Source organism: Manis javanica, chromosome 9 (assembly GCF_040802235.1).
Source record: "Manis javanica isolate MJ-LG chromosome 9, MJ_LKY, whole genome shotgun sequence".
NCBI classification, from domain to species: Eukaryota; Metazoa; Chordata; class Mammalia; order Pholidota; family Manidae; genus Manis; species Manis javanica.
This window is the reverse complement of record NC_133164.1, coordinates 9,932,175-9,949,562: the sequence shown is the minus strand read 5'-3', so window position 1 is coordinate 9,949,562 and position 17,388 is coordinate 9,932,175. Positions and strand designations below refer to the sequence as shown.

The following is a 17,388-nucleotide window of genomic DNA, read 5'->3' as shown; positions in this document are numbered from 1 at the left end:
GAGCTTGGGGTGGGCCATAGTTGTACACCAGTTTTTTATTTTATTCTATTTATTAATTTTTTTATTTTGGTATCATTAATCTACAATTACATGAGGAACATTATGTTTACTAGACTCCCCCCTTCACCAAGTCCCCCCACCACATACCCTATTAGTCACTGTCCATCAGCATAGTGAGATGCTGTAAAATCACTACTTCTCTGTGCTGCACAGCCTTCCCCGTGGCCCCCACCACCACATTATACATGCTAATCGTAAGGCCCCCTTTCTTCTTTCCCCACCTTCTCCCTCCCTTCCCACCCATCCTCCCCAGTCCCTTTCCCTTTGGTAACTGTTAGTCCATCCATTCTTGGGTTCTGTGAGTCTGCTGCTGTTTTGTTCCTTCAGTTTTTCCTTTGTTCTTATACTCCGCAGATGAGTGAAATCATCTGGTACTTGTCTTTCTCTGCCTGGCTTATTTCATTGAGCATAATACCCTCTAGCTCCATCCATGTTGTTGCAAATGGTAGGATTTGTTTTGTTCTGATGGCTGAATAATATTCCATTGTGTATATGTACCACATCTTCTTTATCCATTCACCTACTGATGGACACTTAGGTTGCTTCCATTTCTTGGCTATTGTAAATAGTGCTGCGATAAACACAGGGATGCATCTGTCTTTTTCAAATTGAGCTGCTGCATTCTTAGGGTAAATTCCTAGAAGTGGAATTCCTGGGTTAAGTGGTATTTCTATTTTGGGTTTTTTGAGGAACTTCCATACTGCTTTCCACAATGGTTGAACTAATTTACATTCCCACCAGCAGTGAAGGAGGGTTCCCCATTCTCTGCAACCTTGCCAGCATTTGTTGTTGTTTGTCTTGGATGGTGGCGATCCTTACTGGTGTGAGGTGATATCTCATTGTGGTTTTAATTTGCATTTCTCTGATGACTAGCGATGTGGAGCATCTTTTCATGTGTCTGTTGGCCATCTGAATTTCTTCTTTGGAGAACTGTCTGTTCGGCTCCTCTGCCCATTTTTTAATTGGATTGTTTGCTTTTTGTTTGTTGAGGTGCACGAGCTCTTTATATATTTTGGATGTCAGCCCTTTATTGGATCTGTCATTTACGAATATATTCTCCCATACTGTAGGATGCCTTTTTTGTTCTATTGGTGGTGTCCTTTGCTGTACAGAAGCTTTTCAGCTTGATATAGTCCCACTTGTCCATTTTTGCTTTTGTTTCCCTTGCCTGGGGAGATATGTTTATGAAGAAGTTGCTCATGTTTATGTCCAAGAGATTTTTGCCTATGTTTTTTTCTAAGAGTTTTATGGTTTCATGGCTTACATTCAGGTCTTTGATCCATTTCGAATTTACTTTTGTGTATGGGGTTAGACCGTGATCCAGTTTCATTCTCTTAACATGTAGCTGTCCAGTTTTGCCAACACCAGCTGTTGAAGAGGCTGTCATTTCCCCATTGTATGTCCATGGTTCCTTTATCGTATATTAATTGACTGTATATGTTTGAGTTAATGTTTGGAGACTCTATTCTGTTCCACTGGTCTGTGGCTCTGTTCTTGTGCCAGTACCAAATTGTCTTGATTACTGTGGCTTTGTAGTAGAGCTTGAAGTTGGGGAGCGAGATCCCTCCCACTTTATTCTTCCTTCTCAGGATTGTTTTGGCTATTCGGGGTCTTTGGTGGTTCCATAAGAATTTTAGAACTATTTGTTCCAGTTTATTGAAGAATGCTGTTGGTAATTTGTACACCAGTTTTATAAGGTTTGTAAAGGTAAGATAACCTCTGAATGTGTGCCCTCTGTGTCGTACTTCTTTTGAAAGCTCCATTGCTATGCAAATTTAGTCACAAAAACTAGCACCAATGAAAGGGCCACAAGGAGAAATGGGAATCTTCCTTTTAGTACAATGTGGTAAGGAATTTCAGATTTCTGGTTGTCTGATTTATTGAGGTTTTTGCCATTTAAAAGGTTGCTCGTGGTTAGTCCAATTACTTAGGAAACTGGTACCTAGAAACTAGTAACAAGGGAAGTGGGGTGGCCTCTAAAGGAAAGTGAATTCAAGCTCAACAATTGTTTTAACTGTATATTTTAGCCATATCATAAGCAAATTGTAGCCAGTATTGGGCAGTGACTAAGGATGCAAAGGGCAATATTAAGGATAGGTACCTTTTAGGCAGGAGTGTGCTGGTAAATGTTTAATAACAGATTCTCTTGGAGAATGGGTGTGGAGAAGGCTCTGATTTGTAGTGTTTTCTGATTTCCATTGTGTAAAGATTTCCACAGGCTGATTTCAAGCTACCAAGGATTTAACGACTGTCTGTCAAGATTCCTAACAATTTAACAATTGATTCTCATAAGCTGGTTCTATCTGGCTCCAGTGAACAATTGCTTATAGGTGCCATAGTTAACAAGTAACAAGTTGTTTGTGAACAATCTAGGACCTTGAACCAAAAAAGGTGAAGGAAAATATCTAAGAAAATTAAGAAAACATGGATACAGGTTGAAATGTGACAATGTACAGCATCAGCTCCCTGTCCTTGCATGTTCCATGGGTCTGTGACTGTCTTGTTCACACTGTCATTAGTTTGGTCTTGAGTGGAAGCTGTTTTCCTGCAGTTTTCTCTCCTGGAGGATTCCTAAGAATTCTCAGGTTGAGACCTCTGGCAGGAACAGTCTTCCTGACTCAAGCGGGGCTTATTTCTCCTTCATTAACAGAGAAGGATGCAACGATCAACACCTTAGAGTTTAAACTGGTGTTTTAGTTGTGACTAGTGCCTGTAAGGTCCTTTCCATTGAGGTCAAGGGCAGTCTTTTTCTGATGTCTCTTTCGGAAGATGAAGCCTTTGGTTCTTAAATAGTGAATAGGGTTGTTCTGGAAAAGCTGCTTATCTGTTGGTAAAACTGTGCACTGATTCCCCTTACATAAAGTATGTTGAGTAGTCACATTCATAGAGACCGGGAGTAGAATTGGTGGTTGCCTGGGGCTGGAGGAGGGGAAAATAGGGGTTTAGTGTTTAATGGGTACAGAGTTTGTTTTGCAAGGTGAAAAGAGTTTTGGAGATGGCCACTGGCGGTGGTTGTCTAACAGTGTCAATGTACTTAGACCACTGAGCTGTACACTTAAAAATGGTTCAAAATGGTTAAAATGGTAAATCTTAAGTGTAATTTACCATAATGAAAAAAAATAAAAAACTGAGTCTATCACATGAGTCATCTGCAATATTAGGCAAAATTAGCCTGTAATGAGGAAGAGTCTATAATTGGGGGCAGATTAAGATGCCTAACTATCGGGTAATAGGTTGAGAGCCCATGGAGCTGACTTCAATGTCATCAAGACAAAAGGCAACGGTTCAGGCCAAGCACAAGTTCCTAAACGTTTAACTAGAGATGAGCATTCTATTTGTCCTTCTATGTCCCCTGAGGATTGAGGGTGATCTGGGCAGTGAGGTATGGAGCTTTACAAAGCTCCTTAATAAAGATCCCAATGAAATGAATGCTTCTGCCCCCAGAGAGAGTTCAAGATTTCTTAGGTGGGAAACGTTATACTACCATTAAAGCTGTGGATTTCTGAAAAGAGAAAATTTCTGGTAAACATACAACTACCAAACACATTCATATCCTATTGTTGGGGCGATTTCATACAATCCGTTTGGAGGTACTCAAAGAAGCTTTGGTTCTATCCTTTTTATCTTTAGAGTTTGGCTGGGATCTTGTTACAGGCAGGTAGGATATGTGCTAGAAACATTCTTGACTGCTTTAAAGTATTTTCACCCCCATTGTTGGATTAAGGTGGTTGCCAAGCTGTCTCTGCTATGGTAATAAGACTGAAGAGCTTGCCTACTATGTTAATCAGCACTCTGGGGACAGAAGAGGGTGGGATCCTCTCTTGAAGTATACACAATTAATTTAGAAGGATATAATCAATGATTACCTTGGGAGAGAACATGTTTTGGACAGAAAGGACATGGACGAACCTCCAGGGCCTTTTTAGTCATAAGGTATACCATGATTGGCTTTGACGGACAATGGTACTGAAACCTAGAAACAAAATAATTTGTAGATAATTACTGATACCAGCATTTGTGTATCTCAGCAATCTTCATTCAGGAAGTGGGTGCAGTGAAGCAGAGTTGAAGATGTCATTGGTAAGTATGCAGGGAAGAGATAACATGGCAAGCCTGCAGTGACCATCGTTAGATGGGCCTGCTTGCAAGGTTGGTGGTCCTTCGTTGGATTTCAGGAGTGTTTCCCACTGTTCCCCACTGGTAAGTGTGGCCCACTGTTCTCAGACTGCAAACTGTGGTTTATGCCAACACCTGTTTTCCTTCTGGGAATCTGGAGTTTGACCTACATGTCCAGCTCCCAGTGAAAATGCTGGTCACAGAGTCACTAATAGCTTTCCTTGGGCAGAAACATTGTACATAGGCACTTTCACTGCTGGAGGAAGTGTGTGCTCTGTGTGGCCCCTCATGGATGGTATTATGGGATGAATGTGTCCCCAGCTAAATTCATATATCGAAGCCTTAAGTGCCAATGTGACTATTTGGAGATAGGGCCTTTATGGAAGTAATTAAAAGTTAAACAGGGTCATAAGGATGGGACCCCAAACTAATAAGATTAGTGACCTTATAAGAAGAGATACTAGAGAGCTCTTGGTCTCTCCCTTGCAAACACATGCATGGAAAAGGCCATATAGAGACACAATGAGAAGCAGCTGTCTATAAGCCAAGAAGAGGGCTCTCACTGGACACTGAACTGGATAGCACCCTGATCTTGGACTAGCTTCTAGAATTGTGAGAAAATATATCTGTTGTTTAAGCTACTAAGTCTGTGGCATTTTATTATGGGAGCCCTAGGAAACTAATGCAGCCTACCTCATGAAGGGCAGCCTGTCTCTCAGATTCACAGACTGGCATTCCTATACACTCTTTCATCCCTTTATTACTTATGCATGTGTTCCTTAAGAATGGGAGATGATTTCACATATTTTAAAGCTTTTATAAAAATGGTATCAAAACATATATATGCTTCTACAACTTGTTTTTCTTTATTTTTTGTTTTGTTTTTTGCTCCGTCTTATATTTGTGAGATTTATCCATGTGGATACATCTTTTGCTTTAGTTTTAGAACTACACAAAACACACACTTTCTAAAATGCAAATAACCATATCACTTCCTGGATTTAGATATTTCAGGTTTCCCACCCAAAGAACATGGTTAAAAACCACAAGCATCTAAAGAGAAGGAGTAAAGGACATGGTGTGGCAGAGATGCCTTTGGATATTTTCAGGTGGGAACACCTGCATTAAGTCCCTGTTAAATCTTCTGATATCTCAAGAGTAGTAAAAAAATTGGAATTATAGGTGAAAGCTGCCATAGTTTGCATATAATTAACTGATTCAATTTCAAACACACGCACACACACACACACACACATCTAAAACTAAACATAGCCTCAAACTGTATGTGGCCCTCTTTTTGCTGCATTGTGATTTCTGTCCTTGAGTACAAACAAAAACCCCAAACTCTGCAGCATAGTATTTACTTTCTTCAGAATCTGGCCCTTTCCTATTCCTTCAGCTTTGTCTCTACACACTTCCTTTGTTCAACTCCTGCCATTGGTGATTTATGAAAGCGTGCTGCTGGTTTCTTGACTCACTGTTACAGTACATGCTATTTTTTCTGCTTGGAAGTTTTTTTATCCAGAATATCCACTTACCTACCTTTCAGTAACTTTTTTTTATGGTGATAAACTTTTTATTCTAGAATACTTTTAGATTTATAGGAAATTTGTAAAGACAAAATACAGAGGGTTCCCTTGCGCTCCTCACCCAGTTTCCCTAAGGTTAGCATCATACATTACTGTGGCATATTTGTTTGAACTAAGAAAACAACATTAGTATGTTATTATTAACTAAACTCTACACTCTTTGTGGATTTCAGTAGTGTTTAGTTCTTAGTTCCAGGATCCAATCTAGGATACTGCATTGAACTTAGTCATCATGTCTCCTTAGAGACATATCTCTGGTCTGTGATAGTTTGTTTTTTGTGATCTTGACAATTTTGGGGAGTAGTTTTAAAATTTTTATTTATTTAAAATTTTCAGCTTTATGGAGGTATAAATGACATACAAAATTGTAAGATATTTCAAGTTTATAGTGTGATGACTTGATGCATGTACACATTGTGAAGATTCCCCCCATCTAGTTAATTAACACATCTATCACCTCACATATGTATCCCTCTATCTCTTTTTTTTCCTCTGGTGAAAAAATTTCAGTTATACAATACAATGTTATCAACTATAGTCACCATTTTTCATATTAGATCCTTAGACTTTATTCATCTATTGCTGAATGTTTGTACCCTTTTACCAACCTCTATTTCCTTCAGTGCCTGGCAACCACTTTTCTACCCTCTGTTTCTATGAGTTTGTCTGTTTTGTCTAATTTTTTAGATTCCACATATAAGTGATACCATGTAGTACTTGTCTCTGTCTGGCTTATTTCTCTTAGCATAATGCCCTCCACATTGGTTGCAAATATCAGTATTTCCTTCTTTCTCATGACTGAGCAACATTTTATACACACACACACACACACACACACACATATACATATGTATGTGTATATATGTTTTTTCTATTAGATAGATAGGTAGAGATGTGTTCCCTTTTCTTCACATCCTTACAATTGTTGTCTCATCATTTACATGTTAGCTTCTCTACTAGGTGTGGGGTGATACCTCATTGTGGTTTTGATGTACATTTCCCTGATGGTTATTGATGAGCACATTTTCATGTACCTGTTTCCTGTACATGCCATTTGTATGACTTTAGAAAAAATGTCTGTTCTGTTCCAATGCCTATTCAAAAACATTTTTTTTTCTGTTGAGTTGTATGAGTTATGTTTTAGATATTAGCCACTTACCAGATATATTATTTGCAAATATGTTCTATTGTTTTGTAGGTTGCCTTTTCATTTTGTTGATGGTTTCCTTTGCTGTGCAAAGTTTTTAGTTTGATGTAGTCCCACTTGTTTATTTTTGCTTTTGGTGTCAAATCCAAAAAATAATTGAGAAGACCAGTGGCAAGAGCTTACTGCCTTTGTTTCCTCCTAGGAATTTTAGGGTTTCAGATCTTACATTCAAGTTTTTAATCCATTTTGAGTTGATTTTTGTGTATGTTTATAATATAGAGCTCCAGTTTTTCTGACACCATTTATGAAGAGACTATCCTTTCCACATTGTATAGTCTTAGCTCTTTTGTTGTAAATTAATTGACCATATATGTGTGGGTTTATTTCTGGGTTCTCTATTCTGTTCCATTGATCTGTTTGTTTTTATGCCAACCCCATACTGCTTTGATTACTACAGCTTTGTACCGTAGTTTAAAATCAGAAAGTGTGATGCCTAAGCTTTGTATTTCTTTCTCAAGGTTGCTTTGGCTCTTCAGGGTCCTTTGTGATTCCAAACAAAGTTTAGGATTGTTTTTTCTATTTCTGTGAAGAATGCCATTGGAATTTTGATAGGAATTGCAGTACATCTGTAGATTGCTTTGGGTAATGGGGACATCTTAACAATATTGATTCTTCCAGTCCACAAGCATGAAATATTTTTCAGTTTATTTGCATTGTCTTAAATTTCTTTCATCAATGTCTTAAAGTTTTCAGGGTACAGATATTTTACCTTCTTGGCTATATTTATTCATAGACATTTAATTTTTTTGATACAATTATAAGTGGGATTATTTTCTTAACTTCTCTTTCTGATAGTGCATTTTAAGTGTATAGAAATGCAACAGATTTTTGTATTGATTTTATATTCTGCAACTTTTTGTATACCTGCCTAGAGAGGCAGCACAGCAGAAGAGAGTGAATGTATTCTGGGCTCTCACTGCCTAGGTTGATTATCCAAGCTCTGCTACTTCTCGGTTGTTCACCTTGGGCAAGCTGTTTAACTGGCTCACCTGTGAAAAGGGGGTAATGGCAGGCTCCATCTTACTGAGTTGTTGTAGGGATTAAGAATACCTTAGGCCACTCAAAATAGTTTCTGGTACAGAGTGAACATTCAACAAATATTATTATTATTTTATCCAGTCCCTTTCTTTCAGAAGTGGTCTCTTTGTAGCTCTTTTGATCTTTTAGGATATAGCCAAGTTTAATCTTAATTGCATGTTATTAGAAAGTGTAAGCAAGAAAGTTTCCTAAACAACAGTATTTACAAATGCTACTTGTTCTCTCAGTGTAGATACAAAAAGGTTGGGGGGCGGGCCTAGAATAAACTATTACTAATTTGTTCATGTGAACATAAAAATTGTTATGCATAGATACTAGGGTCTCAAGCACGTGTGAGAATTCTCCTAAAATATTCAGGCTTAATTCTTGGGCCAATAAATTGGTCCAGAATGAGAAGGTAGCTCAGCACAAAGTATGGCTACTTAAAGCTTAAATGATTGCCCATGATTGCTATGCTAAGAAAAAGCTCTGGGTACAGCAGTATCTCATGGGCTGTTGTTCAGAGATGGGCTTTTGTATACAGGCACACAATTTGACACTAATTATTTGTTTTCAGTGTGCCAGTTCAGACTCTCCAGATAAACTTTTAAATTTACTAAGGGAAGAGACAACATCTTTATATTTCTGTTGCACAGACTGGAAACAAAAAACTCAATAAATTTTTATTGAACAAAGACAGCTCTGGTTTTAGTGCTCTGTTCAATATTAAGCCTCTCCACAGGGCTTAAGAATCAAGTTAGAGGATACACAGGAAAAATGCCCTAGTGCTCCTACAAGACCCCAGCAAAGACCTCACTGCCACCCAGGCTTGGCAGGGACCCTGTAACTGGGTATTTGATGGCCAGAATCTCTGCTAGTGGTGTCTCCAGCAGCTGGAAGCCTCTACTGATAGCACAGGGAATGAACCCTGTGTAGCAACTGCTTCCTCACATTGTGTTGGATCAACGCCTTTGCTCTATGCAGCCACTGGCGGAGCCAGGTCATCAGCTCGCCCCTACCTGTGAGGGAGGACAACAAAGCAAATGTCTGGTTCTCTCTTGGGAAGAGCTCTTCCCGTGGGAAACTCCCCAACATTACAAAGGTGTTCAGGTGATGGTGGAGGTCCATCTTTGACGGCAGCACTACACAAAATTTGCTCTGCAGGCCAGTGCAAGTCTTGAAAATGTTGGTTATAGGTTCCTGCTATGCACTATTTGTGTCCCTTCAAAATTCATATGTTGCAGCCTCATTTCCTGTGTGGATGGTATTTGGAGGTGGGCTTTTGAGAAGTAATTTGGTCATGAGAGTGGAGGCCTCATGAAAGGAATTAGTGCTCTTGTGAGGGCTTGATTCCTTTCTCTCTTCCTTTCTCTCTTCTCTCCATCAGGTGAGCATATAAGAGATAGCCATCTGCACACCAGGAAGTGGCCTCCACCAGACACCTGCTGGCACCTTGATCTTGGATTTACCAACCTACAGAATGGTGAGAGAGAAATATTTTCTTGCTTAAGCCACACAGTCTGTGGTATGTTTCTTAGAACAGCCTGAACTAAGACAGTCCCTGTTGGGATAAATACAGAATGGTGAGAAGACAGGCATTGATCTTATCACAGAGCCATCACAAAGACTTGGCCAGTTGGCACTGGTTCTTGAACTGCACTTCGAACTGCACCAGAGCAGAGGTTTCAAAAATTTCACCCCAGGCACAATCCAGTCTGCTGCTTGGTTTTATAAAAACTGCGTGCTCAGACTTTTTTTTTACATTTTCAAAGCCTTGTTAAATAAACCAACAAAAGAATATGCAACAGAGATGTATGTGGCTATCAGAGCCTGAACTACTTACTGTCTGTCTTTTATACAGAGAAAGCTGGCAACCCCTTCTCTAGAGCATATGCCAATACTGAATTCTTTGAGAAGAAATCCTTGCCACATTTTTAGATGCCTTGGTTGTTATTCACGAGATGAATACTTCCTATTCTTGATACTGTTAATGCATATTTTTATTCTGACAAAGTTTTTAAGGAATGGTCTCACTTTTTTTATAGTACTAATGAAAATATTTTTAATGCTCTGATTTTGAAGAATTCTTCATTGTCAGCATTTATGAATTATATACCTTAGTGTTAAATATTTTTTCATTCAAGTTTCAGGAAAAAAGAATCCACTTTGCTCTTAAGTATTACCTTTTTCCTTTGGATATGTACAAAAGTCCTTTTTAGTCTATTTAATTTTCCTTTACTCATGCTGTACTAGACTGGGGAGATGAACTGTTCTAGAAATCTCCAAATCTCAACGCCATAAGGAGATAAAAAGTTTACCTCTTGCTCATGTGACAGTTCAGTGTGGGAGGGCAAGAAGGATGGGGCTAGTTAGCCAGCGAGATACTAGTGCTCCTTCGGTCTCTGCCTGCAGATATCTCAGAAAATTAGAAGAGATAAAGAAAGGGAGTGAAGGATTCATGGAAGGGTTTCTGAGTGAAATACCCTAGCTGGAGACTGGGTATTTTACTTCCATCCACATTCTGTGGGCTACACCTCAGGTGTACTACCATATCTAACTGTAAGGGGAGTTAGAAAATGCTGCCTCGCTCAGGAAGAGTGAGCATGTTCGGAGAGGAGCTAGCCAGTTCCTGCCATGTTCTTACCTTTCTTAGGGGTTTTCCTTAGAATCTCTAACTTTAAATGGCCAGGACACAGATACATAGTAGTACTCTATTAGTTAGGATACATGTTTGGCTACTGTAACAAAGGCAAACAAGACAAAAGAAAACATAGTAACTTAAACAAGATACAGTGTTTTTCTCTTTTGCATAAAAATCTAAGCAAAACATTCCAGGGCTGACATGGCAGCTTCAGTGTCAAGTACTCAGAAGCTCTTTGTGTATTGTTTTGCCTTCTGCAACACCTGTCTGTCTTCTTACCACTGACAACTTTGCCCTCACCGTTGTGCCCACATTCTGGCAAGCTGGGAAGAGAAGGAAAAGTGGCAGGCGAGCCCCTTCCTTTTAAAGACACAACTCAGAAGCTGCCCTTGTCATGTCTGCTTACATGCCATTGGCCAAAACTTAGTAACCTGACCACTCTTGCAGGGATGGAAGTTGGGAAATGTAGTATTCACCTGAAGTCTGTGTAAATTGTGAGAGTTCTCTTACTGAAGTAATGAGAGGAAGATGGATATTAGACGACAAGAAGAGTTTCTGCCACAGTCTACCCCTTCATCACTTTAACAGTTATGCACAACTCCCTTTCTCATCCCATGTACAGGTCAGGATTCAGTCAGGATGCGGAGCTGCTATAAAGAGTTGATGAGTATGTCTATTCATGTCTATTCCAACTATGCATTCTAGAACTGGAGGAATCATCACAATGTGGGCTCCGGAATGCACTGGGATCACTTTGCACAGACCCAAGTCAAAACTCTACAAATCACCTGACCTCCCTCAGGCTCTACTGTCACTGGTGAAACACAGTAGTAGCATTTGGGGCCTAAGAGTTAGTGTCAGTTCAGAACCAGGGTCCAGTAATCCCTGAAAACTGGTTATTTCCCCCTCCCCAGTGCACACTCACCTTAGTCAATAGCTACAATAGGATCAAAGAAAGATTAAAATCATCTGCCTGATGCACTGGCCTAGGTGGACAAGTTAGAGTTTGAGGGATAGCTGAGGCACCACGCATGTCTAGCTACCAAATGGGAATGTGAGGAAGAATCTTATGGAGGGGTGAAGGAGAGGCGGCTGCCTCTGGATAGCTCCCCCCACTGTGGGTCTGCAGTTAAGCCCCTGGTGATGGTCTGGGGCTGCTGGTGGTCAGCAAGGAGAGCAGTTGGGTGGATGCAGAGAGGTGACTGAGGACAAACTGAGAACTCCCAGGAAAATGTTACTTATGGTAATAATCTTGCAAGAGGAATTTTAATTTTTAAGTATGAGGCTACCACTTCACACCTGCCTTTTAAATATTGTACAAGCTCCTCTTTTGGTTAACCCTACCTGGAAACCATATAGGGAAGAGGACTTGGGGAAACATAGTTTCCAATCCAGTACCTAGTCTGTACATACTCCCACTCAAAGACAGCCAAATGTACGAAGCTGAAAGGTCAGGGTCTCTTTGTGGAGTGCAGTCTTACTATGTTATACATGTGACTGCTCATGATTCTCTTCCTTAAACCCTGACCTTCCTCTGCTTCATAGCCACTACACAATATCAGACAGGTGACTGTAATAGGGTACAGTGAATGAAGAATAAGATTGGCATTTTACTTCTCAGGAGCAGCTTGGGAAGCTAGAAGATAATGTAAAAATGTTTTCAAAATACTGAGAGAGGGCTCATGCTCCTGGCCAGTGTGGAGTAACTGGTTCCCTCCCACTATGGATAAATAAGAGATTGGACAAAATATATGACACAACTGTTTCAGACATTGCTAACAGGAAGCAGGTTTTGGAGATGATAAAATACCAACAGTGTAATACAGATAGATCATAGGGGAGGTAGAGCTGTCTAGCTCATAATGCCAATCATATGCCCTTGAAAACATTGTATCAGAATTAGGGATTGTATCAGAGAGAGCAATAACAGTGTTACTCAAGATTTAAAAATGACCATTTTACCACTTGGCATAACAAGGATCATTAGTTTTCCCTGCTTCTTATTTGCTATTTTGGGGTTGTCAACATTATCATCACATACTTCAGGTTTCATTATGTCAGCACCTCACTTCTGGGTACTAAATTGAGAGTTGCTCAGGATACAGTTTTGGCTACTATAGTAAAGGCAGAAGTAACAATGATTTAAACAAGATAAAAGTTACAGAGCACACTGTGCATTAAGCAGTGGAAAGCCTAAGGCCCAGGACCTGGGCTCCTCCTTTCTGATTGCTCTGCCATCTTCATCATAGGGCTCCTGCCTTGTAAGTTAAGATGGGTGTTCTAGCACCCACCAGCAAATCTTCTTTCAGGAAGCAGAGAAGAGGAAATGGAGGGCATGCCCCTACTCCTTAGGGGTACAATCCTTACATTCCATAAACAGCCCTTAGTCTCATGGCCACGCCTCTTGTAAGGGAGGCTGCATCCTTTAGCGGGGTGGCCATGTGCTCAGTGAAAACACAGGAGCTCTCTTACTGAAAGAATGAGTGGAGAAATAGTATGGAACAAGTAGTTTCATTAAAGCCACGAGTGCCTTTCACAAAAAGAACTTCTGTGAGACAAAACTGATGGAAGCTAAGGAGTACTAATCCAAAGGGTAAAAATGGAGGAAGAGAAACAACAGAAAAGCAGGTTTCCTGGGTAGGAAATGATTCCAGCCTTAGATAACATAAGTGAGAAAAACTGTCAAGCTGATACTCTTTCTTGTTTTGGCAGTCATGAAAGTTCCTACTTAGGCTTTAAAATTAATTGCATTAAATGTCACCTCTGGTATCCCCAAGCATTTTGTTTGTATGTCTTTTGGCATTTGCCATGCTGTGACATACTCTGAATCATTCCTGGCATTGTAGCTCTTAAGGTGATTCTGTAGGAGTAGCAAAAGAGTTAAGAGCAGAGAGTCCCTGATACTGGCCTATTTATAGATGAGATAACCTGTTGTTTGAGATTTGCTTTAAAATACTCCAGCAAGAAATAAAAAGGGGAATTGATGAAAAAAAGACGACAAAATGGTGATTTGTTGAAGCTGTGTGAAGGGTGCCAGAGAGATTATAATACTGTTTTGTCTTCTGGATATGTTAAAATGTTTCCATAATGTAACAAAACAAAAGCCCAGTCTCTGAAGACAGCCAGACCTGGGTTGAAACCCTTCACTAGCTGAGTAACTTGGCCTCTGTAAATTCAGTTTCTCAAAATGGGATAAATGTATGGGCCACTAGAGTTCTTTTAAGGAGTAAATAAATGAGAGACAATTTGAGACATCTAGCATGAGGTTTGGCCCTTAGTAGTTGTACTCACTAATAATGAGGGTGCCTACTTGCAAGTAACAGAAATGGACTCCGTTTATGGTTAATTCCCCTGACACGGGGGTAATATGAGGTAGAAATAGGACTAAGCTCGAATCTCTGATTTCTAGGTCTAGAGCGTTTTCCACGCTATCAGTTGTCCCAAGCTTTACGTTATTTTGGTACTTTGCCAGTTTACGCCTTCAAACATGCAGGAGTATAGTTTGAGCACGTGTCTGAATTTAGGACACAGCGGGGAGGTCGTGGGGCGGGGGTCATTCGCTGACATTAAATGGCCTGGCTGTGCGTCGGTAGCTAAGTGGACGCTGGTACAGCACGGGGTTTTTCCCAAGCAGGCGCGGGACCTCACGCGTGTCTTCCCGGCCTCGTTAGCTCCCGGGGTCCGGGGCAGACAAGCCCCCGCTGGACTCCGGGCCGGCGCACCGCCCGCCCGCCTCCCTCCGGGTCTCGGTGCGCGCCTGCTCAGCGGCCCCGCTCGCAGCTCGTGAGGTTCAGGGAGTCCCGCTCCCGCCCCTCCTGCGGGGCGGGGGAGGGGCTTCGGGTTTTCGGCTCCTGATTGGCCAAAGTGCGGGAGCTCCCTTTTCCGCCCCTATTGGGGTGAGAGGTCAGCGGCGCGCCGGTTGGTCGGGGTTACAATGGCGGGCATCTGGGTGGCGGTAGCCGCGCTGGTCTCAGCCGGACGGCGTGGGCGGCGGTCGCCGCAGCCGCGGATGCTGAGTGCGGCGCTGTGGCCCCTGCAGGTGAGGAGCGACGGGGCTCCGTGGGCCCAACAGCCTGGCGGTGGCCCGCGCCGCGGAGGACGCTCTGGCGGTGCCCCGCGGCGCCCGAGTGACGCCCGCGGCCCCGGTTCCGCGGTGGTCGGCGCCGCTCGCTCCCTGTCCCCGGGATTTCTCGCTGGGGCGGCGCAGAGCGGGCGGCCTTCGCTGCAGCTGTTACTCCGAGGATCCTGGAGGGCACAGGCGCCAGCGGAGCCCGCAGGCGTGTTTTCTGTTCTCTCTCCCAGAGCGGCTGACAGCCTCCTGGCAGTAATCTACACGCCTTTCCCGTGCACGGTCCCTGTGCCTTACTTGGCTTCTTCTTGAGCTTTCCACCGTGTGTTTTTAAGGATCCTTACAGTTTCCTTTTTCTCTTGCCTCTTTCCTGCTTTGAAGGGTCGCTGTGAATTGCTGCTGACGTAGACTTAGGGTTGTCAACTTCTAAAGTATCACACGATGCCAGGGTTGCTACTGCCTTTACCTTTGAGTCGAAGCCTACTTTAATTGCATTACATCAGAGTATACTGTATATGCATCTTGTGAATTTATTTTTCTTTTTTATGTAGTGGTTTGCCTGATTTTTGTACTGTTCTAAATACCTTTTGCTACTGTTCTTTATGTGCTAGTGGTTCATGGTGGTAGCCTGGACTTACGTTTTGGAATGTTTGTGTGTGGCTCTTAACACTTTATCTAAAGCATGAAGCCTCAGTTTCTGAGGAAAGACTACTTACTTTACTTTATGAATAGGGCTTATTAAATCGCTGGAACAAAATTCTTTAGAATGATTCCTTCTCCCTGAAGACCACCTGTCATCTGGTTCCGTCTGCTTGTTCAAGTTCCTTAAATGACACATACCTTGACTTACTATTGTTGAACTTTACAACTGGAAGATACTTTGGAGATTATCTGGCTCGTCGAACTTTTGAAGAGAAGGGAACTGAGGCCTAGATGAGCAGCGTTGAGAGCTGGAGCTGATCATGGTAATGGAAGGAAGCCTGCACCTGTGTTACCTTAGGGCCAACTTCAGAATGCCCACTCTCAAAAGAACAACATTCTTTGTGTTGCTATACAATTTGTTTTTCATCTTTATTGTTCTTTAATCTGCTAATCTTTTTTGGCTATACTGATTGGGGTTGCATGACTCTTGGGCATTTACAAAGGAGGCCTTTACTCTTGTGGGCTTTGGAATCACACAGACGCTTTGTGTATTAGACAAATCACGGCATGGGGCCTTGGGTTCGTTCTTTCAGCTATGTTTTTTCTTTTTCTTCAACAAACCTTTTTTTGAATATTTTCTCTCTTCCATCTCTAGGTGGATGAATATTTCTACCTTTGTAGAAATTTTAGTCTGTCAGGGAGAGACAAATGGATGTGAAATGCTGTTAGGGGAAAGGTCCTGGTGCTGTAAGAAAATAAAGTGGAGGGATTTGACCAAGTCAAGATTTTGAACTTTATGTCCTAGATACCGTTCTGATGCTTTATTTGAATTCATTTATTTGATCCTTGCAACAGTCGTATAATCCCCATTTACGGATGAAGAAATTGAGGCACAAGGTGTTATGTGATTTGCTTAAAACTACAGAACTTGTAAGAGGTGGAGGTGGGGTTTAGAACTAGAACCCAGAACCAGTGCCCTTAATCATACTATAACTGCCTAAGGGAAGGGAGTGTTTTCCTTTGGAAGTGAAAATTTAAACAACCTTTGAAGGACAAAGTGACTTTTTTCTAGGCAGAGGGAAGAGGTGAGTGTAGTTATGTGAGAGAACAGGGCATGCTGTAAAGGTCCTGTGGTCAGAGGGAATGACAAGCTGTAAGTACAGAGAAAATTCTGCTTAGGCTTAGAGCCTGCTGGGTGATAAGGAGGTAGGTGTGAGTCAGCTCACGCCGTGACTTGTAGTTGATGCTATTAATTTCAGACTTTATTTTACAGCAATGGGAAGCCATTCATGTTGGACATGGGAGAGATTACACTGACATTTTATTTTATTTTCTCTGTGTGCTATTACACTGCCATATTTTAGATTAGAGAGGCAAACAGAAAAGGCAGTTGTTTGGGCATTGCCTTGCCAATGGGTTTCAGTCCCGGACAAGTTCACTACGGATTCAGTGTGACTAAAGAAATGACAGTAGAGTGTTCTTGGGGTGAAAGGGTTATACCCAAATTTATTCCCACGGTGGGAGGTAAATCACTAGAATCCGTCCACTCAGAGCGAGTCTGCATGCAGCAAGCCAGTCTCTGCCTCTGGGCCTCTCTGCCTGCACAGCTGACCTCTGATCCTCTGTCCTTGGCACTGCCACCACTCCGGCCTCTGCTCTGCTTTCCTGCAGCCATGCCACCCAGAGCACTGAGTGGATCTCTTTATATAGAGTAAGTGACAATGTATTGCCCACACGTGTGTAAGTGCGCTTGCTGACCGGGGCCAGGTGAGAACCCTGGCCATAAGAACCTTTTATCCACAGGCACTTACTGCTCTACACTTGTATATGGTTTCTGTGTTAATGTGTAAGCTTTGACTTTTTTTCCCTGGTTTCTTTTAATGTGTTGGCAAAGACTGTCTTGTCTATTTCTGTGTTCTTAGCACAGTGTTTAAAACATGAATGTGGGATAGGACTGACTGGAGTAGAATTATATTTGTGTCAGTAAAGAATTTCTCCTGGAGGTGGGAAGAAACTCTGAAGTTCACTGTCATTTGAGAGGAACCTG

The 17,388-nt window shown here is 41.7% G+C and overlaps 1 protein-coding gene and 1 long non-coding RNA gene across 8 annotated transcripts in view; both read left to right on the top strand.

Moving 5' to 3' along the window:
• Window positions 1–9,402, top strand: part of LOC108402013 (uncharacterized) — a 69,779-nt gene extending 60,377 nt beyond the window's left edge. Inside the window, exon 3 of the long non-coding RNA XR_012120987.1 lies at window positions 9,377–9,402. This is a non-coding gene — a long non-coding RNA (uncharacterized lncRNA). The remainder of the gene's footprint in view (window positions 1–9,376) is intronic.
• A 4-nt stretch (window positions 9,403–9,406) lies between these two features.
• The window catches only part of PCCA (propionyl-CoA carboxylase subunit alpha), a 357,794-nt gene continuing 349,812 nt past the window's right edge, over window positions 9,407–17,388 (top strand). For 3 of the 7 annotated variants that reach the window (XM_073212399.1, XM_037024801.2, XM_037024798.2), the window contains exon 1: window positions 14,514–14,669. In XM_073212399.1, the coding sequence (XP_073068500.1) occupies window positions 14,565–14,669 (105 nt within the window). In that variant the 5' untranslated portion in view covers window positions 14,514–14,564. Of the gene's footprint in view, window positions 9,473–14,513; window positions 14,670–17,388 lie in introns of those variants that run through there. The other 4 variants (XM_073212398.1, XM_037024802.2, XM_037024800.2 and 1 more) reach the window with 4 other exon arrangements.